This window comes from Bombus impatiens, unplaced genomic scaffold, assembly GCF_000188095.3.
Source record: "Bombus impatiens unplaced genomic scaffold, BIMP_2.2 scf_0647, whole genome shotgun sequence".
NCBI lineage: Eukaryota > Metazoa > Arthropoda > Insecta > Hymenoptera > Apidae > Bombus > Bombus impatiens.
Genome location: NT_177066.1, coordinates 1,366,145 through 1,382,309, shown reverse-complemented (window position 1 = coordinate 1,382,309; position 16,165 = coordinate 1,366,145). Strand labels below are relative to the sequence as shown.

General features: G+C 44.3%; 1 protein-coding gene across 25 annotated transcripts in view; it reads right to left on the bottom strand.

Moving 5' to 3' along the window:
• Positions 1-16,165, bottom strand: part of LOC100741266 (serine/threonine-protein kinase MARK2) — a 56,918-nt gene that overhangs the window by 4,916 nt on the left and 35,837 nt on the right. For 8 of the 25 annotated variants that reach the window (XM_012389557.3, XM_012389558.3, XM_012389559.3 and 5 more), the window contains 11 exons: positions 12,327-12,542; positions 11,865-12,243; positions 11,546-11,766; positions 11,336-11,447; positions 10,643-10,755; positions 10,331-10,550; positions 9,735-9,932; positions 8,830-9,031; positions 7,224-7,391; positions 5,482-5,602; positions 5,199-5,287 (listed from right to left, as the gene is read on the bottom strand). In XM_012389557.3, coding sequence (XP_012244980.1) covers positions 5,199-5,287; positions 5,482-5,602; positions 7,224-7,391; positions 8,830-9,031; positions 9,735-9,932; positions 10,331-10,550; positions 10,643-10,755; positions 11,336-11,447; positions 11,546-11,766; positions 11,865-12,243; positions 12,327-12,542 — 2,039 coding nt within the window. Of the gene's footprint in view, positions 1-319; positions 1,283-1,770; positions 3,290-5,198; positions 5,288-5,481; positions 5,603-7,223; positions 7,392-8,829; positions 9,032-9,734; positions 9,933-10,330; positions 10,551-10,642; positions 10,756-11,335; positions 11,448-11,545; positions 11,767-11,864; positions 12,244-12,326; positions 12,543-13,040; positions 14,673-15,785; positions 16,093-16,165 lie in introns of those variants that run through there. The other 17 variants (XM_033322620.1, XM_033322636.1, XM_033322621.1 and 14 more) reach the window with 12 other exon arrangements.

Here is a 16,165-nt window from a genome sequence, read left to right as displayed (position 1 = left end):
GGCGAGTATGTTAAAAAAAAAAAAAAAAGGCATGCGGAGGAGAAAATACAATGGAATGCCTTTGATGATATACGTTACATCGTGTTTCGTAGCGATTCGGAATAGAAGTAAGAAAATGCATCGCGTGTCGATGGAATCGGATCGACCGATTCGTAACAACGGAGTGCGAAGCACGAACGTTAGATAGGATAAGAGTGTCAAATGTAAAAAAGGGAATATAACGAATATAAAATAACGAATGCGAAAGCTGCTTGTTAGCCGATAAAGGGGTGCAACGTGTCTGATATCGATTCTTTGAGAATTCGTCGCCGAATTCTTGTACGTTCGACGATTCATTGAATTGTTCTCGGTTCTTTTTCCATTTTCTGAGATATAATTTATTTTCATCGTTACGTTAAGAAGCTGTACAAAATACTTTACGAATGCAAATACTGAAACTACATATCATGAAATGTATGAAACTATATATGTCATATATTTACATAAATTACACGCATATGTATATTGCGACATACATGTACATTCGTATAAAAAAAAAAAAAAAAATGCATTTTCGGTTAAAGAAAAGAATCGATATAAGAATCTTCTTATAGTTGATGATTCAGTCGAGTCTATCTTGCTTTCGGTATCGAATAGAAATGTAACAATTGCAAACTTAAACATAATTCGCGTTTATTTCCGACGTAAGTCAACAAATATTTTGGATATCGATAGAAAAAAGGAACAGACACTGATAAGTAATGGAGAAACAAAGAACGAAGAGTCGATAGAACTCGTAACGCTCGGTTATTATTGCGATAACGCGTGTTAGCTGTTCTCCCATTCTCTCGGATTTGAAAGGGAGCGATTAATAACAAGAGATTGAATAAAGCGATGGTTGAAGCGTGTTGGCGTAACGAAGTGACGAATAAAATTACGTGGTTCTACTCCGGAGAATTTTGCTCGCGAAACGATCGACGAGCGAGTTTAAAAAATTATCGATATCCAACATATTTCCTCGAATTTACGATGTATCATCGCTACGAAGTTTTAACCATTTCTCGATATATGTCTTTGATACAAAATCTAAGTAAAAATTATCATCAGACAAATGAAGACAGAAAGAAAAGAAAATAATAGGAATACGCTAATGTTAGAAGTTATAGTCGGCCGGTCGATCGGACTTTAATTACTGTGCCGGTAAAATGTCTGTATATTGCCGTTGCTTGATATTCAGCGTGCGGCTCGCTCTCATTTCGGCTCGAGGGAAACAAGGCGAGACTTCAGCCTTCACTTAGAAAACCTGTCAACGTACGAAGAATTCTCATGTACTCCATTATTGTTGTGAAATGAACCGTGTGACGTTTGTTAGTACAATTATACCACTTTTACGAGGACTAAAGGATAGGTATTCGTACGTTTTCGGTAACAAAAACAAAGCTATAGAACGTTCACGCGATGGACGACGATTGACGAACGTTGTCGCTTCATCGACAACGTCGAATTCGTCGGTAAAACAAACGTTCTGGTCAACTGATCGGACCTAAAGTAGACAAACGACAATTACTTTTCGGGAAAGGTCGCGAGGCTGACGAGGCAAAAACACGCTGACATTATTAAGCGGTACCACCTGCATGTTTTCTTCTTCGCGATTGTTAATACGACAACGATGGATTTTACCGAGTGATTCGAATCGTCAAGATTATATATTTTGTCCGTGCGACTTTGGCACTGTCCACGCGTAAAAAGTCACGCTTGCAGCGACATCGTTTCACGCGTATTTTTCTTCTTTTTTCTTTTCTTTTTTTTCTTTTTTTTTTTTATCGTAAACACGGTAACAGCGATAATGATGGTAACGGTAACGGTAACTGTAACGATAACGCTAAAAGTAATAATATCGGAAACGAAAACAAGAAGTGAAACGAAAATGGAAACGGAAATTGGCAACGATAGCGAGTAACGGTGTGCCACGTGCCACGCGCGACTTAAGATCACGGTACGCGCGAAATACTTCATCTCGTCTTTACCCTATTTCCCCTTTAGGTCTGACAATTCTTTTTCCTTCTCCTATTTTTCCAATGTAACTCTCTTTCCTTCCTTTTTCCATTCCATCTTCTCTCTCTCTCTCTCTCTCTCTCTCTTTCTCTCTCTGTCTCTCTCTTTCTCTTGCTTTCTTCTTCTTCCTTTCGTCGCTCCTTTGTCAGTTTGCCACGAGACTAAAGACAGGAGAACTGGACAGGCGGACGAACGAGCACATCGTACCGCGACTACTCGCGAGCGCTACGCGTTACGTACAAAAGTGGATTAGTCTGTTCGATCAAGTAAACCGTTGAAAAGCGTTCAAAGGATCGGGTTATTCAACAAGATCAGGAATGATCGATTCGCATGAACCAGATCGACGAAAGATCGACGAAAGATCGACGAAAGATCGACGAAAGATCGATGAATTATCGACGATGAGTGGCCGACGTTCGTTACGGTTATTTTAGGACGAAGAAGGTAAAACGAAGCTGACGTACGACGCGATGAATATACGTATAAAAATAGAAAGAGATTATGTATAGATAGGTACGTCTTTAAAAGATGAGCGGCATGAAAGTGCACGTTCACTATAGCTGGCAGGCTGAATCAGGAAAGGCACGATTTTCAATGCTAAGTCTAAGGGGATAAGGCTGCGGGCTGGCAGTTGCGGCGACGACGGCTGCGACAGTGACGGTAACGATGACGACGACGGTAGTGACGATGGTGACGACAAAACAGCGACAGCAACGGATTGTTGGATCGTCGCGCGTCAGGAAGACACTTCGCGTTCCGAAGGATCGTTATAGGATGAACGCGAGAATGTCGCACTCCGTGCGCCTAACGGTAACAATATCGTAAGAACTTTTCTTTTATAATCAACGACAACGATCTGTCGACTCTGAAAAGCTTGACGATACACCACAGAATAACGGAGCGAGAGACGGAACACGTTATTTCTTTTCTTTGCTCTTCTCTTCTCTTCTCTTCTCTTCTCTTCCCTTTTCTCCTCTTCTCTTCTTTCCTCTTCCGTTTCCTTTTTTCTTTTCTTTTCGTTTCGTACTGTCTCGTTCGTTGGTCAAACGCATTCCGACATCCGTGGATCGTTGAGCCGGTAACACGGATGCTGTTACCATTGTTTCAGGCCGATAGAACGCGACGCGCTCGGCTCGCTGGTCTTGCTGCGTTCGCGCGAATTTCTGTCGCGCGCATCGGTCGTTAAGTTTTGCGCGTCTCTACGGCCATCGTTTGACGAAGCTCGAGCGATGTCAAGATTTAATCGGTTCATGTCCTGTAGCATACAATACACCGGTAAACATTAATCCAAGTGTGAAGAATTTGAGCGATGCACCAATGGCTATTATGCTGTGTCGGCAAATCGGACAGAATTTTCGGTTTGATCGAACAGTTGTGTCTATAGTACGTATCGACGATGCGTACAGTGACCATATCGTGAAAGTAGAAAAGATGCTGACGGTGAGACGAACAAGCTGCATTGCTCTCGTTATTCTGTGGCCTTGGGTCCTCGCTTCGAACCGTTTTATCGCCTACGCTTTATCCCTCTACTCTACCTCTATTCTACGCGTACCAATATAACAACACGCATTTTCACTTTTTCCGATTATTGTAATGATTGTTGTATGCGACAAAATCAAGGTTCCATATATAAAGTATAGGTAAAGTACTAAGTCAAGGATATGCCTCGCTACAGTCGAGTCAAAAAGGGATGCACAATGAGTATGCGAGGTGGCCTGAACTCGAGCTGGCCAAGCGGTATTACTATCGTCGATGAATTCTCAGGATTTTCTTTCGTAAATAGGAACGTTCGAACATTAAGCAGACACGATAACGGTACGTTCGCTATGAAGGACACAGAACGGACGACGAATACGTTTTTCCTATAATCGTTCTTGATGCTTTTCTTCTCGGTTAACGAATTATGTTCTTATATAGGAAAACGAGACAGGAATCGAAGGGAAACAGGTAGATAGATAAAGATAGATGAGAATTAGAACGGTCATTGTCAAGGTGTGTGCGTATATGTATTGCGTATGTATGTACGTTTCAGTCTTTGTACGCGTGTGTGTTTGTTTGTTTGTTCGTTTGTTTGCTTGTGTGTGTGTGTGTAACAATCGGTTAACGAAGATAGTAGAGTCGAACTAAAAGGGTGCTATAGAAACCTGAGAAGCAGATGCTTATGGGATAAAGAAACGGCGAAAACGGCGTAGAAACAAATACAACTACGAGATGTATCGTGAACAAGCTACGTTTTTCGTCGCTTTCACTGATAATGGTCGCTGCTCGCTCATCGGGTTACTAATTGATCGTACTGTATATCGTTTTTGCAGTATATTACGTATACTTGTATAGAAATGTTACGTTAAATACGATACGGAAATATCTGACGTATCGATAAGAAATTTTTAGAATTACATAGTCATTGTGCATCCTTAAAACAGAAATATCATATCACATGCAAAACGATAGGTTCGACTCGTTTAAACTATTGTAGCATAAGTATAAATACAGTCGAAAAATCGTTCGTTTCACGGGATTAATTGCTACGCATGCATCGAAAGGCCCACTGTAAAAGCTTTTGTGTTTCCAACTTTATCTTTCCGATATATAGACATTAGCGATGATTTTATAATCGGACAACCGTATCACAAGATCGAATGAAGTACACGCCTGGCACGCGAATCAGAATCGAACGTATCGTACGTACACCACTTTCTCGTTTTGTCTCTTTCTTTTCGTTCATGGACTATCTTTTTTCTCTTTCTCCTTCTCTTCTTCCGCTGCCGTTTCTTCTTCTTCTTTTCTTTCTTTTACTTTTACGTTACTTCTACTACAACTTTACGTTTACTTGTTCTCCTTCCATTTCACGAAGAAAGAACGTTTTTCAAATCGGAGCGTGGTCGAGCGCGATTCGTTCGGTACGCGGATCGGTGAAAAATTTGCATTTCCGAAAAGAATTTCATCGTTTATCGTACAAGGTTGATCGATTGTCGTCCATCGAAATTTTACGATTAGACACTTGGCCGAACTTCGATCGTAAGCTAAAGATATATTTGTGGACGAACGGTGGTACTTTACAGTGGTACATGTACTAGCATGCTGTCGAATACGAGAAAACGTTTTTTTTCTGTTTTTTTTTTTTTTTTCAATGTATGTACGTATAACGAATCGGCAAAACTTACCGTTTGGAGAACCTCGAGGATAACTTGGAGAAGAAGGACGGTCTCGCTAATGGACTAATTGCATTTGTGTCCTGTGTATGCGTATGACCCTAGAAAGTTCATAGAACACAACTATACATGGTAATGGAAAGTTACGCGATAAATAAACTTAACGGTTTAGTTGTTAGCTTACAACGTCTATATCGGAAATCTCGATCATCTTCGATCTATAGATCGTTAAAATTTTCTGATCGATACCATTAAAAAAAAAAAAAAAAAAAAAAATGTATCGAAACTTACGAACCTGAGTATGATTTCGCTGAGCTCTATTCTGGCCAGAATGGAACGTGCTACGGCTTGGAACATTTCTCGGAAATGCCGGTGTTGTAGGCGTTGCCAGTCTATTGCTTGGAGATACACCCAAACTAGTTGAAAAAAGATCATGTTTCTATTATTATTCTCGTAATTGATGGGTAACGCGCGTGTCTATCGGTGCATAATACGTATATACATGTGTACTTATGTATATACATATCGATAATGTTTGCTTTGCCCGTGTCGGTTCTTTTGCTAGAGATTTGTGCATTTAAACGATACGAAAGATTCCTCGTTTCCGTTTCGTACATCTTATGGTTACAAACAAAAAAACAAGCAAAAGACAAGGATGCAAAATAAGAGAAACATAGGATGTAAAGTAAAATGTTCACTTTTCACGCGAATTCTTCCGTGAGGTTCAAGGGGGCAGTTGTAAAAGTAGATAATGCACAAGCGATCTTTGTATGTCTTGCAAAACAAGCTTCGACAGTCTCAGCTAAGAAAGCGGAATTTGAAACGAATTAGTTTGGTTTATCTAGTGAAAGTTAGATGATTGGCGGGTATGAAATCTAACGATACAGTTTTGCGTTCTATTTGCGTATGCGTCGATAGTACGTACGATTGTTTCGAGGTAATTTGCTCCATCGAATTGACGAAACACCGATTAAATTCGTATCGGTTAGAGGAGAAAGAATTGGACACGTTTGCAAGATCCGAGTTATCGATACGTACGCGCGCGTGCACGTAGCACGGAAAATTTCGTTCAAAGCGATAGTCAATTCGATAGGACGACGACGTCGCGATCGCCGTATCTGGATACTCGACGATTCCGACGTTACGTTGCGATATTCTTTTCATTACGCCGAGGCGTATGCTGTCACACGCGTTGCTATCTCGAGGCACACGCAAATTGTCGCATTGCCGCGGTGCTTACGTTAAACCGTTTCGTGTTATAACGTATGGTTACCCGCTAATTTTAAAACGAAAGACAACTTGGAGCAAAAATGCAGAATGGCGTTTAGCTGTTCGTGTGTGAACACGGTGATTGTAGTCGTAGGCGCAGAATTATGTGCGAGAAACAAGGTAGTTTGGATAAATGAGAAACCGGTGACCAAAGCCGATGATCGCTAGTAGATAACTAACAACGACGATACTCATGCAAATTAGAAACAGAAATTAGATAAAACAAAGGTGATTACGAATAAATGACCAGAAACTGTCCTAGGACGAACCTACGAGGGCCGATTTGCATCGCGAACAAGACGTTGTGCAATTTCTACGTTTCTTTCGAAGCACGAACGCGCCACACACAAGTTCTAGTTGCCCTAAGAGAGTTAGTGGCCCAAGAAGGAAATAAATATGTAAAATATGAACGAATGAAAAGAATGTACTCGAATATCTTTTGCAGTTACTGTGTGCTCCAATAGTCTAACGTAAAATTCTGCCGTGCCTCGTTGAAATCGTTTAGGGTCGGCGATGAACGAGTTTTTCCATATGAAAGAGGTTCGATGGCCTTCGATGACCGATCCGGATCGAATCTCTTGAGTGGAATTTGAAATCGTAGACTTAAACTTTAAGCGACCCCTTTGCATTTAAGATGTACAAAGATTCGTGATAGAATTCGTGGTAGATGTAATCGGTGTGACCGGTAGAGCGGTACGTTAGACTTTTGTCGCATATCTAATAGAGGACTGTATACAGGTTGGCTGATAAGGCTTTGAGGATCTGTACCTCTGTCTAAGAGGGTCAGCAGTGGCGAGTAAGGAGTTGTGGGCGTTGCGTGGTTGAGGGTCCAGTAGTGAATGGTCGCTGGGGGGTACGCCACTCGAGGAACGGTGACCTGCGCTGATGCTCGCAGACTTGGTGTGACCCCGCGTTGGTCTAGTGCCCTCGCCAAGGCTGTGTACAAAACTAATCAGCACTCTGCCCGGCCCTACTTTTCTACGATTTCTATAGCTATTCGCGACGACGTTACGTTTACTTTCTCGCGTTTCTCTTTACTTTAGCTTCTCTCTTTTCTTCCCCTTCTTCTTTCGTTTTCTCTTTTTCTTTTTTTCTTTCTTTTCCGTTTTCTTTTTTTTTTTTTGCTTTAAACGTTTCTAAGATTCTCGCTGAATTTCTTTACACGTTCGTAGTCGAATTTCTTGGTGACACGTATCGGAATTTCATAACGGAAGGTTACGTCATTCCGATACGCGAATGTTTCCTTATCGCTTCAACGTCAAACGACATCCCGTAACTCTTTTCCTTTTTTCTTTTTTTTTCTCTGTTTTTAGAAACTGTTCGAAAGGATAGGAACAAAAGAAAGGGAAAGAAGAGGAACGGAACGAACCGATGGTGGGTGTTGGTTCGCGTGTTCATTCATCTACGTTGATCGTACTACATAGATACGTAGGTATGTTTCGTAGGACGCGATCGGATTCACTGAAAACTAGAGGAACAGGGTGTGCTACGCGGAGGTTGGATGGGTAGTAGGGGGATACACAGGGTAGGTTAAGGTGAGCGGATGACAAATGAAAATTCTATCTGGCATTGCCAATGATATTAGCACGCGAGAACTTCTACGATAAGGGGAACGGAATGTGACGCTAAAACATAAACAGTGACGTATGTATGATGATGTTAATGACTGTTTTTATACACACACGCTGATAAATCTAGACATACGCTGGTAAAAAACAGAGTAAAGAGATATGTGAATGTAACTGTGATTCGGTATAATTTTAGCAAGCACTTGTATATGTATACACGTTTAATTAGACTATCTGTTTCGGTAGATCTGTCAAGCCATAAAGAAAGTGATCTGCGAACGAACGATTGGCAGGCAGCAGCCAACATGCTAGAGCAACGCAACAAACAAAGAAACTCCCTGGGGCTTATCATGACAGATTTTTTGTTATCGATCGGCCGGTTTTTCTACGTTTGTTCGTTAAAGTTAAAGAGTTAATCACCTATTACGTGGTTAGTAGTCGGTACAACGAAAACATTGTTGTTTAGTCAATAACGGAACACTGTAACGTATATACGATTACACGGGCCGCGCATGTTTGTGCGCGCGTTAACGAAATTAATTTTAATCGTTCGATCGACGTACACACTGGATCGTGCTCGCGATTCTTTCGAATACTCGCGTTCGAAAAACGATCGAGCTGCTACTTTTACAAGTACCGCGATTGAACGCGGGAAGAACGTGTATTGCGTACGATCGCGCGGATCCAGCGTCTACGTTTCATCGAGGCTACACTACGATCTTTCTCGCCCTTTGATTTATCGCGAGAGAAAAGAAAAGAATTCCTTTTAATAATACGATCTGAAAAACAATTGGATATCACTGTACCTGGGTGCGTCGTTGGTTCTTTCGGTAGACGAGGAGGACGTTTTAGCTTGATCATAGGAGATGGTACTACGTCGACCAACAGAACCAGGGGCAGGTGAGGTAAGAGGCCGACCACCACCTACCCCTGCGTTCATCGTATTGCTCTTGCCTGCCCATGCCCTACCACCGGGACTTGTACCCACGCCTAGAATGAACATTGTCACTGCAAGCCTCATTAGATATAGTTCAACACAAAACAAAGCAGCGTACTTTACTAAATTATAACAAGCATGGCAACGAGTACAAATAAAATTGGGGAGGGGCGCGCACGTGTTGCACCGTGCAAAACACTGTACAGCGTCTCATCCGCTTCCATCCGTAAAGAGAATCGTGGAATTCTGTTTTTCTTGAAACGTTCGTTGAAACGATAAATGGTAGGAAACGTACGTGATAAATTCTCAGTGCAAGGATCAAAGAGAGGCAGATGCGACGCTAAAATTACACGTACACGTACAATCGTAACTTTGTAACTGTCATCGGTATAAGCGAATACGTAGACGTCGTTACGATCGATGTATTGGTTGAAAAAAAAAATGTAACTACTTTCGATACACGGTGATTTCGCTACTCTCGGAGAGTAAAGGACTACAACGATCTAGAATTAGCGCACAGCATCGATACGTCGTTGCGGTAACGTTTACGAATTAGGGGTAAAAACAAGACAAAGGGTAAAAGAGAAACGAACAATATATAAATAACGAATTAATCAAAACATTGGTGGATTAGGGTACGAATCACGGGCAATCTTATCCAAAGCAGAACACGTTCGTGGAAGCTTTACACAATTACAGAGCCGCAAAAAACAATTGAACAGATACCGATCGAATTACGGTGGTACAAGTCACAGGATAACGAAAATAACTCACTAGTATCTAATTGGCCAGGACTGTTTTTAGGAGCCGAAGGTCGACTCGCAGAAACACGAGCGGTATTCTCCTTGATGGTGGCCGCGTCCACGGTATTTTGTCTCTTAAAATTACTACCGCTGCCACCAGTCACTGTTCCACCAGTCGTAGCAGTCGCGTGATTATGGTTCGTTGCGTTTCCTGGACTTGGTGCTGCTCCTAGCAAAATATAAACGTCGTATACGAAACAAGAATAGGATCAGTCGCGCGCGTAACAACGTGGGCTTTGGTCGTTACTAAGAGTTTTCCTACGAATATCCTCGTAGTAATTGCTAATCCTTTAGCACGGGGAAACACTGAAAATCAAGAGAAACTCTCGCTGAAACATAGACACGTTCGATGATCGAATCGCCACTACTACCTACATAGGCTTCGTGATAATCTCCTAATCAGCTGATAGATTTACTTCGTCTTTAACGTTCGTCAGCATAGCGTGGCATACGTTACTAAGCGATACGTCCAATCCGGATTGACGCAGAGGTTATTAAATAAGTTTACAGTGGTAGTCGTTGATCTGGAATATGGCTGGAACAAGAGGTTTGACGGTAGTTACTTACGAAGCGTTTCAAGACCGGACGAGACTCGTCTACTTGGTTTTGGGTTGCTAGCGGAAATACTTCTATGAACACCTCTATGCGACGGACTCTGCACAGCGCCACCTGTGCCTCCGCCGCTTCCGCCACCTCCTCCGCCGCCGCCGCCGCCTCCCGAACCAGCTTGCGGTGGAATGTTGCGCAGCGACAATGAACTGCCTGACCGCGAGCCGTCGGATTCAGGCTACGAAACGAACCATTTTCATTTCTACTTCTTCATCGATCGCGTTAAACTTACGCGTACTTTCGATAAATCGAGTCTCCTTCCGTACTCACATCGGTTGTCTTTCTTCCTAAGAGTAAGTACGTGGCGAATACGTCATCGTACTTTGCCTGTCCTAAGGAATCTTCTATTTCGCTTCTCGTGTACCCCATACTAGCCAGGGCCTCTAAAACAAACAGGTGTAACGGCATAGTCACAACCACTAAAGATATCAGAATAATACGATCGATTCGACACAAGAGAAACATTACATTACTACGGCTTTATACACTTTCGCGATTTTATACACTTATCGATACAAAAGAAACATTTTCAAAAGAAGCCCGGTGCTATGCTGTGCGAAAAATATGCATTCACAGACGCCTCTTACTACCAATAATGCTATGGCTATTACTACTACCACTACTAGTACTACTGTCACTAACACGGTTTCTAGTACTATTACTATTACTATCGCTATTGCGCATAGTTTGGCGCACACATTAAAAACACAGCCAGCTCTCGTACGTAGTAAGATCGTCTGACGGTCCTATCGATGCGAAGAGTTCAAGAATCGTTTAATTACGACCAACCGTTGCTTGATTAAAGAGTCGTATACCGTTCACGGAACTGTATAGCACGTTCGATGCCGAGCAGCGTTACACGATGCGACGCGACGTTAGTCGACGTGACAACTGGGTGGTCGTAAATCATGCAGTTTTATTATTTTATGTAGAAACAATAAATAGTAAGTGTTATGTACATACTGGCAGACTCACCTATCCTCTTGTGGTCTTTATAATCAGGTTCAGGTTCTAAGTACGGTTTTAATTCATCGTCGTCGTATCCCATGTTCATCCATTTGTCTTTCATAATAGTCTACAAGCAGAGAAAAATAGGAACGTTCTAGAAGCAGACACTGTACGCGGCCGTTGATCGCGTTACGTTCGCCGTGATTATCATGTCCGGCCGCTTACCTCTAGGGAGGCCCGTTTCGTCGGGTTGAGCACCAAAAACTTTTTCAACAGGTTCTCGCAATCCGTGGACATGTAAAACGGTATTCGATATTTTCCTCGTAGTACTCGTTCCCTCAGTTCTCTCAGCGTCGAACCGTCGAAGGGCAGTGATCCAGACACTAATGTGTACAATATCACTCCCAACGACCAAACGTCCACTTCGGGCCCGTCGTACTTTTTACCTAAATGGCAAACAAATAGATCGATGAAATGGCTGCTTTCTCTCGAAGGAAAAACAAAAAGAGAAAGAAAAGAAGAGGAAAGGAGAGACAAAGTATACCCTGGAAAAGTTCGGGTGCTGCGTAAGGAGGTGAACCGCAGAAGGTATCCAACTTATTGCCCGGAGTGAATTCATTGCTGAAACCGAAATCTGCGATTTTGATGTTCATCTCGCTGTCGAGTAGCAAGTTTTCCGCCTTCAAGTCCCTGTGAATGATCTTCTTTTGATGGCAGTATTGCACGGCAGAGACGATCTGCCGGAACTTTGCTCTAGCCTCCTTCTCCTTCATTCGACCGTGCAAAACCAAGTAGTCGAAAACTTCACCACCACTAGCGTACTCCATTACCAGGTACAATGTTTTCTCGGTCTCGATTACTTGGAAAAGCTTCACTATGTTCGGATGGTCGAGCATCTTCATTATTCTGACTTCGCGGAACAGCTGTAACACGCAACAAACACCGATCACGTCTTCTCGTTAATAGCTTCGTTCTGACGACGATTCAACGACAACGCATTCCTTACCTTTTGAAGACTACCGGGATTTAATTGAGTCTTGTCGATGATTTTGATAGCCACTTCTTTCCCGGTAGGCACGTGCTTGGCAAGCTTTACCTTGGCAAAGTTACCTTTGCCGATTGTTTTGAGTAATTTGTACTTGCCGATGTGGGGCTCCTCCGAGGTCCGACTTCGAGACGAGAGTCGACCACCGCTACTCGACACTCCCACGCCATCCCCTGTCTGAAATAAACGCGGTAGATCACGTTAGATTAAAACCGAATACGAGGGACGGTGGTGATTCTCGCATGGCGTTGCAGCTGCTGCGACAAAACTGAATTCTACCGACCGACTCAACGTTTCGGTCGTTTACGCGAGATTTCTCTATTCTCATATATGATATATATATATATATCAGTCTTTGCTGGCGAAGTTCGAATTTTGCTCAAATTCGCTCGAGTTTGCTCGACTTGTTACTAGAGCGCGTCGAGCTTTACGCACGCAATTCGCGTGTCGCGACCACGCGACCACGCGATCACGTTTCACATTTCCAGGGACGGAAACTCGTCGATGGGATTTAATCGAACCTCGTTAAAGAAACTTCATGCGAATTGCGTTTCTAATATCGTAGCGTTCGAGCGTACAGGCTGTGCAGAAATTTGTCGATGAAGTTGCATTGCAAAAGAAACGTGAAGATAGCTCGGAAGATGCAGAGATAATAATTTATACAAGGTCAATTACCCGCGTATGGCCACGAGTGACCATCTTGCAAGAGGAGGCTGCAGCAACTTTCGAGGCCGCCAGTTTGATCGGTTTTTCTTCGGCGTGTTGCAAAGAAACAAAGAAAATCGACCGGCAATCGAGAAGATGTTGCTCGCAGCACCTTCTCCTTTATGGCGACCGACTCGATCGAAACAAGCTTTCGGCCGCTTCGGAGGTTAGCAAGAAAAGGGCATCAACGATCGGAACGCTCGAGCGAGTAACATTCGCTTCTCCGTCGTACTCTTCCCTGGCCATTTTCGTTTACAGCCGACGTGCACCAAGTCCGTATCACCTTATTCATAAATCAGCCAGATAAAGCGCGTATACGACATCGCAGAGGTGGGAAGATGCGTCAAAGCGGAACAAACTGTTTTCTGTCTTTTCTGCGAGGGATCCTTCCCTGAGAATCGCATAATGACACACACGATCCGTTTTCTTTCGCGCTTTTCCGGTCCAACTATTTCGTAAACGGTAGTAAAAAGATACTCGAGTTATCGGACAGAAGAGAGGCTTTTACCGAGGCAACGACGGCTCGCGTTGACTTTCAACGAAAGTGGCAAAGACAGGAGGGGAAGGGATTCGTACGGTTGCGATCGGCAGCCATACAACTGCGTGCGCGTGTCCAAAGCGAAACGAAACGAAACATCGTCTCGTTCGAACAATCTTCGCGAACGATTGCCGAGTAGCTTCCTGTTTCCTTTCACAAAAACCAGTCCGAAAGCGTGCACGAATCTCGACGAATATTAGAAACAGTCGTTTACGAATCAGCACGTATCACTCAGACACTGTTTGCGTCGCAAGATTGGTCGCTCGACAACAGCGAAAGTGCACACTCGGCTGTTCGCACTGTCGCCTCGATGAATTCACCGACGAGTAGTTCCTCCATTGGTGACGGCGAAGAACGAAAAAGGGGCGAGGAGCGTACATCGATGGCGAGAAACGTAGATTGCCCGGTGTCGGTCGACCTGAAACTCGTTAGACGAATCGAAACGGCGCTCGAACGGAAACGAAAAAAGCAACGATCGACGCCCGAACACAAAGTCCCGGAGGCGTGCCACGAACGCGAACGCGAGCGCGAGCGCGTACGCGTCTGACGTCACTAATCACAATTGGCGGCCTTCGTCTCTGGGTTAGGTCGCGCGAGGACCGAGCGGAACGCATCCTCGTCCTCCGGTCGGTGACAGATCCGACTCCAAGGTGTCGCCACGCGATACCACGTACGAAACAGGACGCGTGACGTCCAAGGAGATTTTGCTCGTCGTCGCGTCACCGTCCGACGACTACGCTCGTATTTCACTTCTCCCTCGTATTCGTCGGTTAGAGCGAACTCGCTTGCCGGCCAAAGAAGTGCACAGCCGAGGGATGCGAAAGGAGAATCAATACGCGTAATGCCGCCACCCCCTACTGCTACTCTACAAGCGAACCACCCTTGATAGCCGAGCTTTCCCAGCTCTCCTTCCTTGTCCGCTTTCCCCTACGATTGTCTCCATGCGACCACCGCAATCACGAGCACGAACACAAGCACGACCACCGGCGGTATCGCGAGCATGGCGAACAAGTTCATGGCGATCACGACGATGACGACCACGACGATGACGACCACGACGACGACGACGACGACGGCCGCGACAACGGCGACAACGGCGACAACGACGACGAGCACGACGATGATCACGTCTGCGCAAGCGTCAACCTCGGGAATAAGTACCGACTACCAACAACCCCTCTTACCAACTTTCGCGAATCACCTCCGTCCTTTGGGGCGCGCGATCGAAACCGAGTTTTCGCGTCGTCAGCTGATCACGCGTTCGATCGACGACCATCGTCGTTTCCGAATTCGTCGCGTTGTTAATTCGATGGGAGAAAAAGAACAAGAAGAACAAGAACAAGAAGAAAAAGGCGAAGAGAAAGAAGAGGAAAAAAAGAGGAAAACGATCGAGTCGTGTCGAGCGAGTTACTTAACAGGAATTCGGTGTATTGCTCGGTTTGCCACGAGATACGATTTAAAGGGACTGGCGAGCCAAGCGCTGGCTTAACGCGTGAAGAGATTCGATATTTTGGACCGGGTCGCTTCCAATCTGCTGAGTCGGGAGGAAAAAAGAGGGGAGAGGGGACGAGGAAGAAAGAAGATAAGAAACGGTATGCGGGGTAAAGCGTGTGACGCAAAAGTGGGAAATCGACTTTGATGGGTTTCACGATCGTTAGACGATACACCCTCGTACGAGCGAGTAGACGCGCAAGCCATCCGCGTCGTTCTAGCTGAAACGGACGAGGAGCAGACTGCGAGTCTAAGTAGGTAGGTGATCCGGGCGTGTATGTAAATGCGTTTACGCTGCTGCGCTCTCGTTATACTCGACTGGTCAGCCGGGGTTTGTAACTACGTTCGCCGAACGTGGATACGACGACGCGACCGACCATCGGTCTCGACATCGCTCATCGGCATTCCACTTATCCTATCGACTCGATGGTTCGATCTGTATGGGTTTCGCTGCGATTTAACGTCGTTGTTCGAAGAAGAGACAAAACGGTAAACGAAAATTAAAACGGAAAGAAATCGAAAAAGAAAAGAAAAGAAAAAGGTTTGAAAAGAGAAAAGATGAAATAATGCTTGTCATTGGGAAATTTCCCTCGACCATCTCTCTCTCTCACTCTCATTCTCTCCGTCCGCTCTCCAAAGGATTTACTACTTCTATTTAATTGCCGTCCATTATAAACAATATCTACCTCCTTCTCATTTATGCCACTCTTCTGCATGATGTCTGACGACGGTTTGATCGCGTTGTTAACCGCATTGGTTTGTCGCCGTTGTTGCTGCCGTTGATCTTTCTTCGCGTTGTTGTTGGCCCGTGCCGCGACGAACGCACGCGCTTGCTGCACCATCCTAGTCTGCGCTCGAAGGGGCACTTCCGCTTCCTGTGCTCGCCTCGTGTCCGAGGCTGTCCTTGACAATTTCGTCGTCGCTTTCTTCGTTGTAACACCCGCGTTTCCCGTCGAGTTCCTCGTCGCGTCTCCTCGATGCAACGGAGAAGCCCTTTTCGTTTTAATTCATCGATGGTCATTCTCTAACTCTGTCGTTCGTCGTTCTTTTTTTTTTTTTTTTTTCT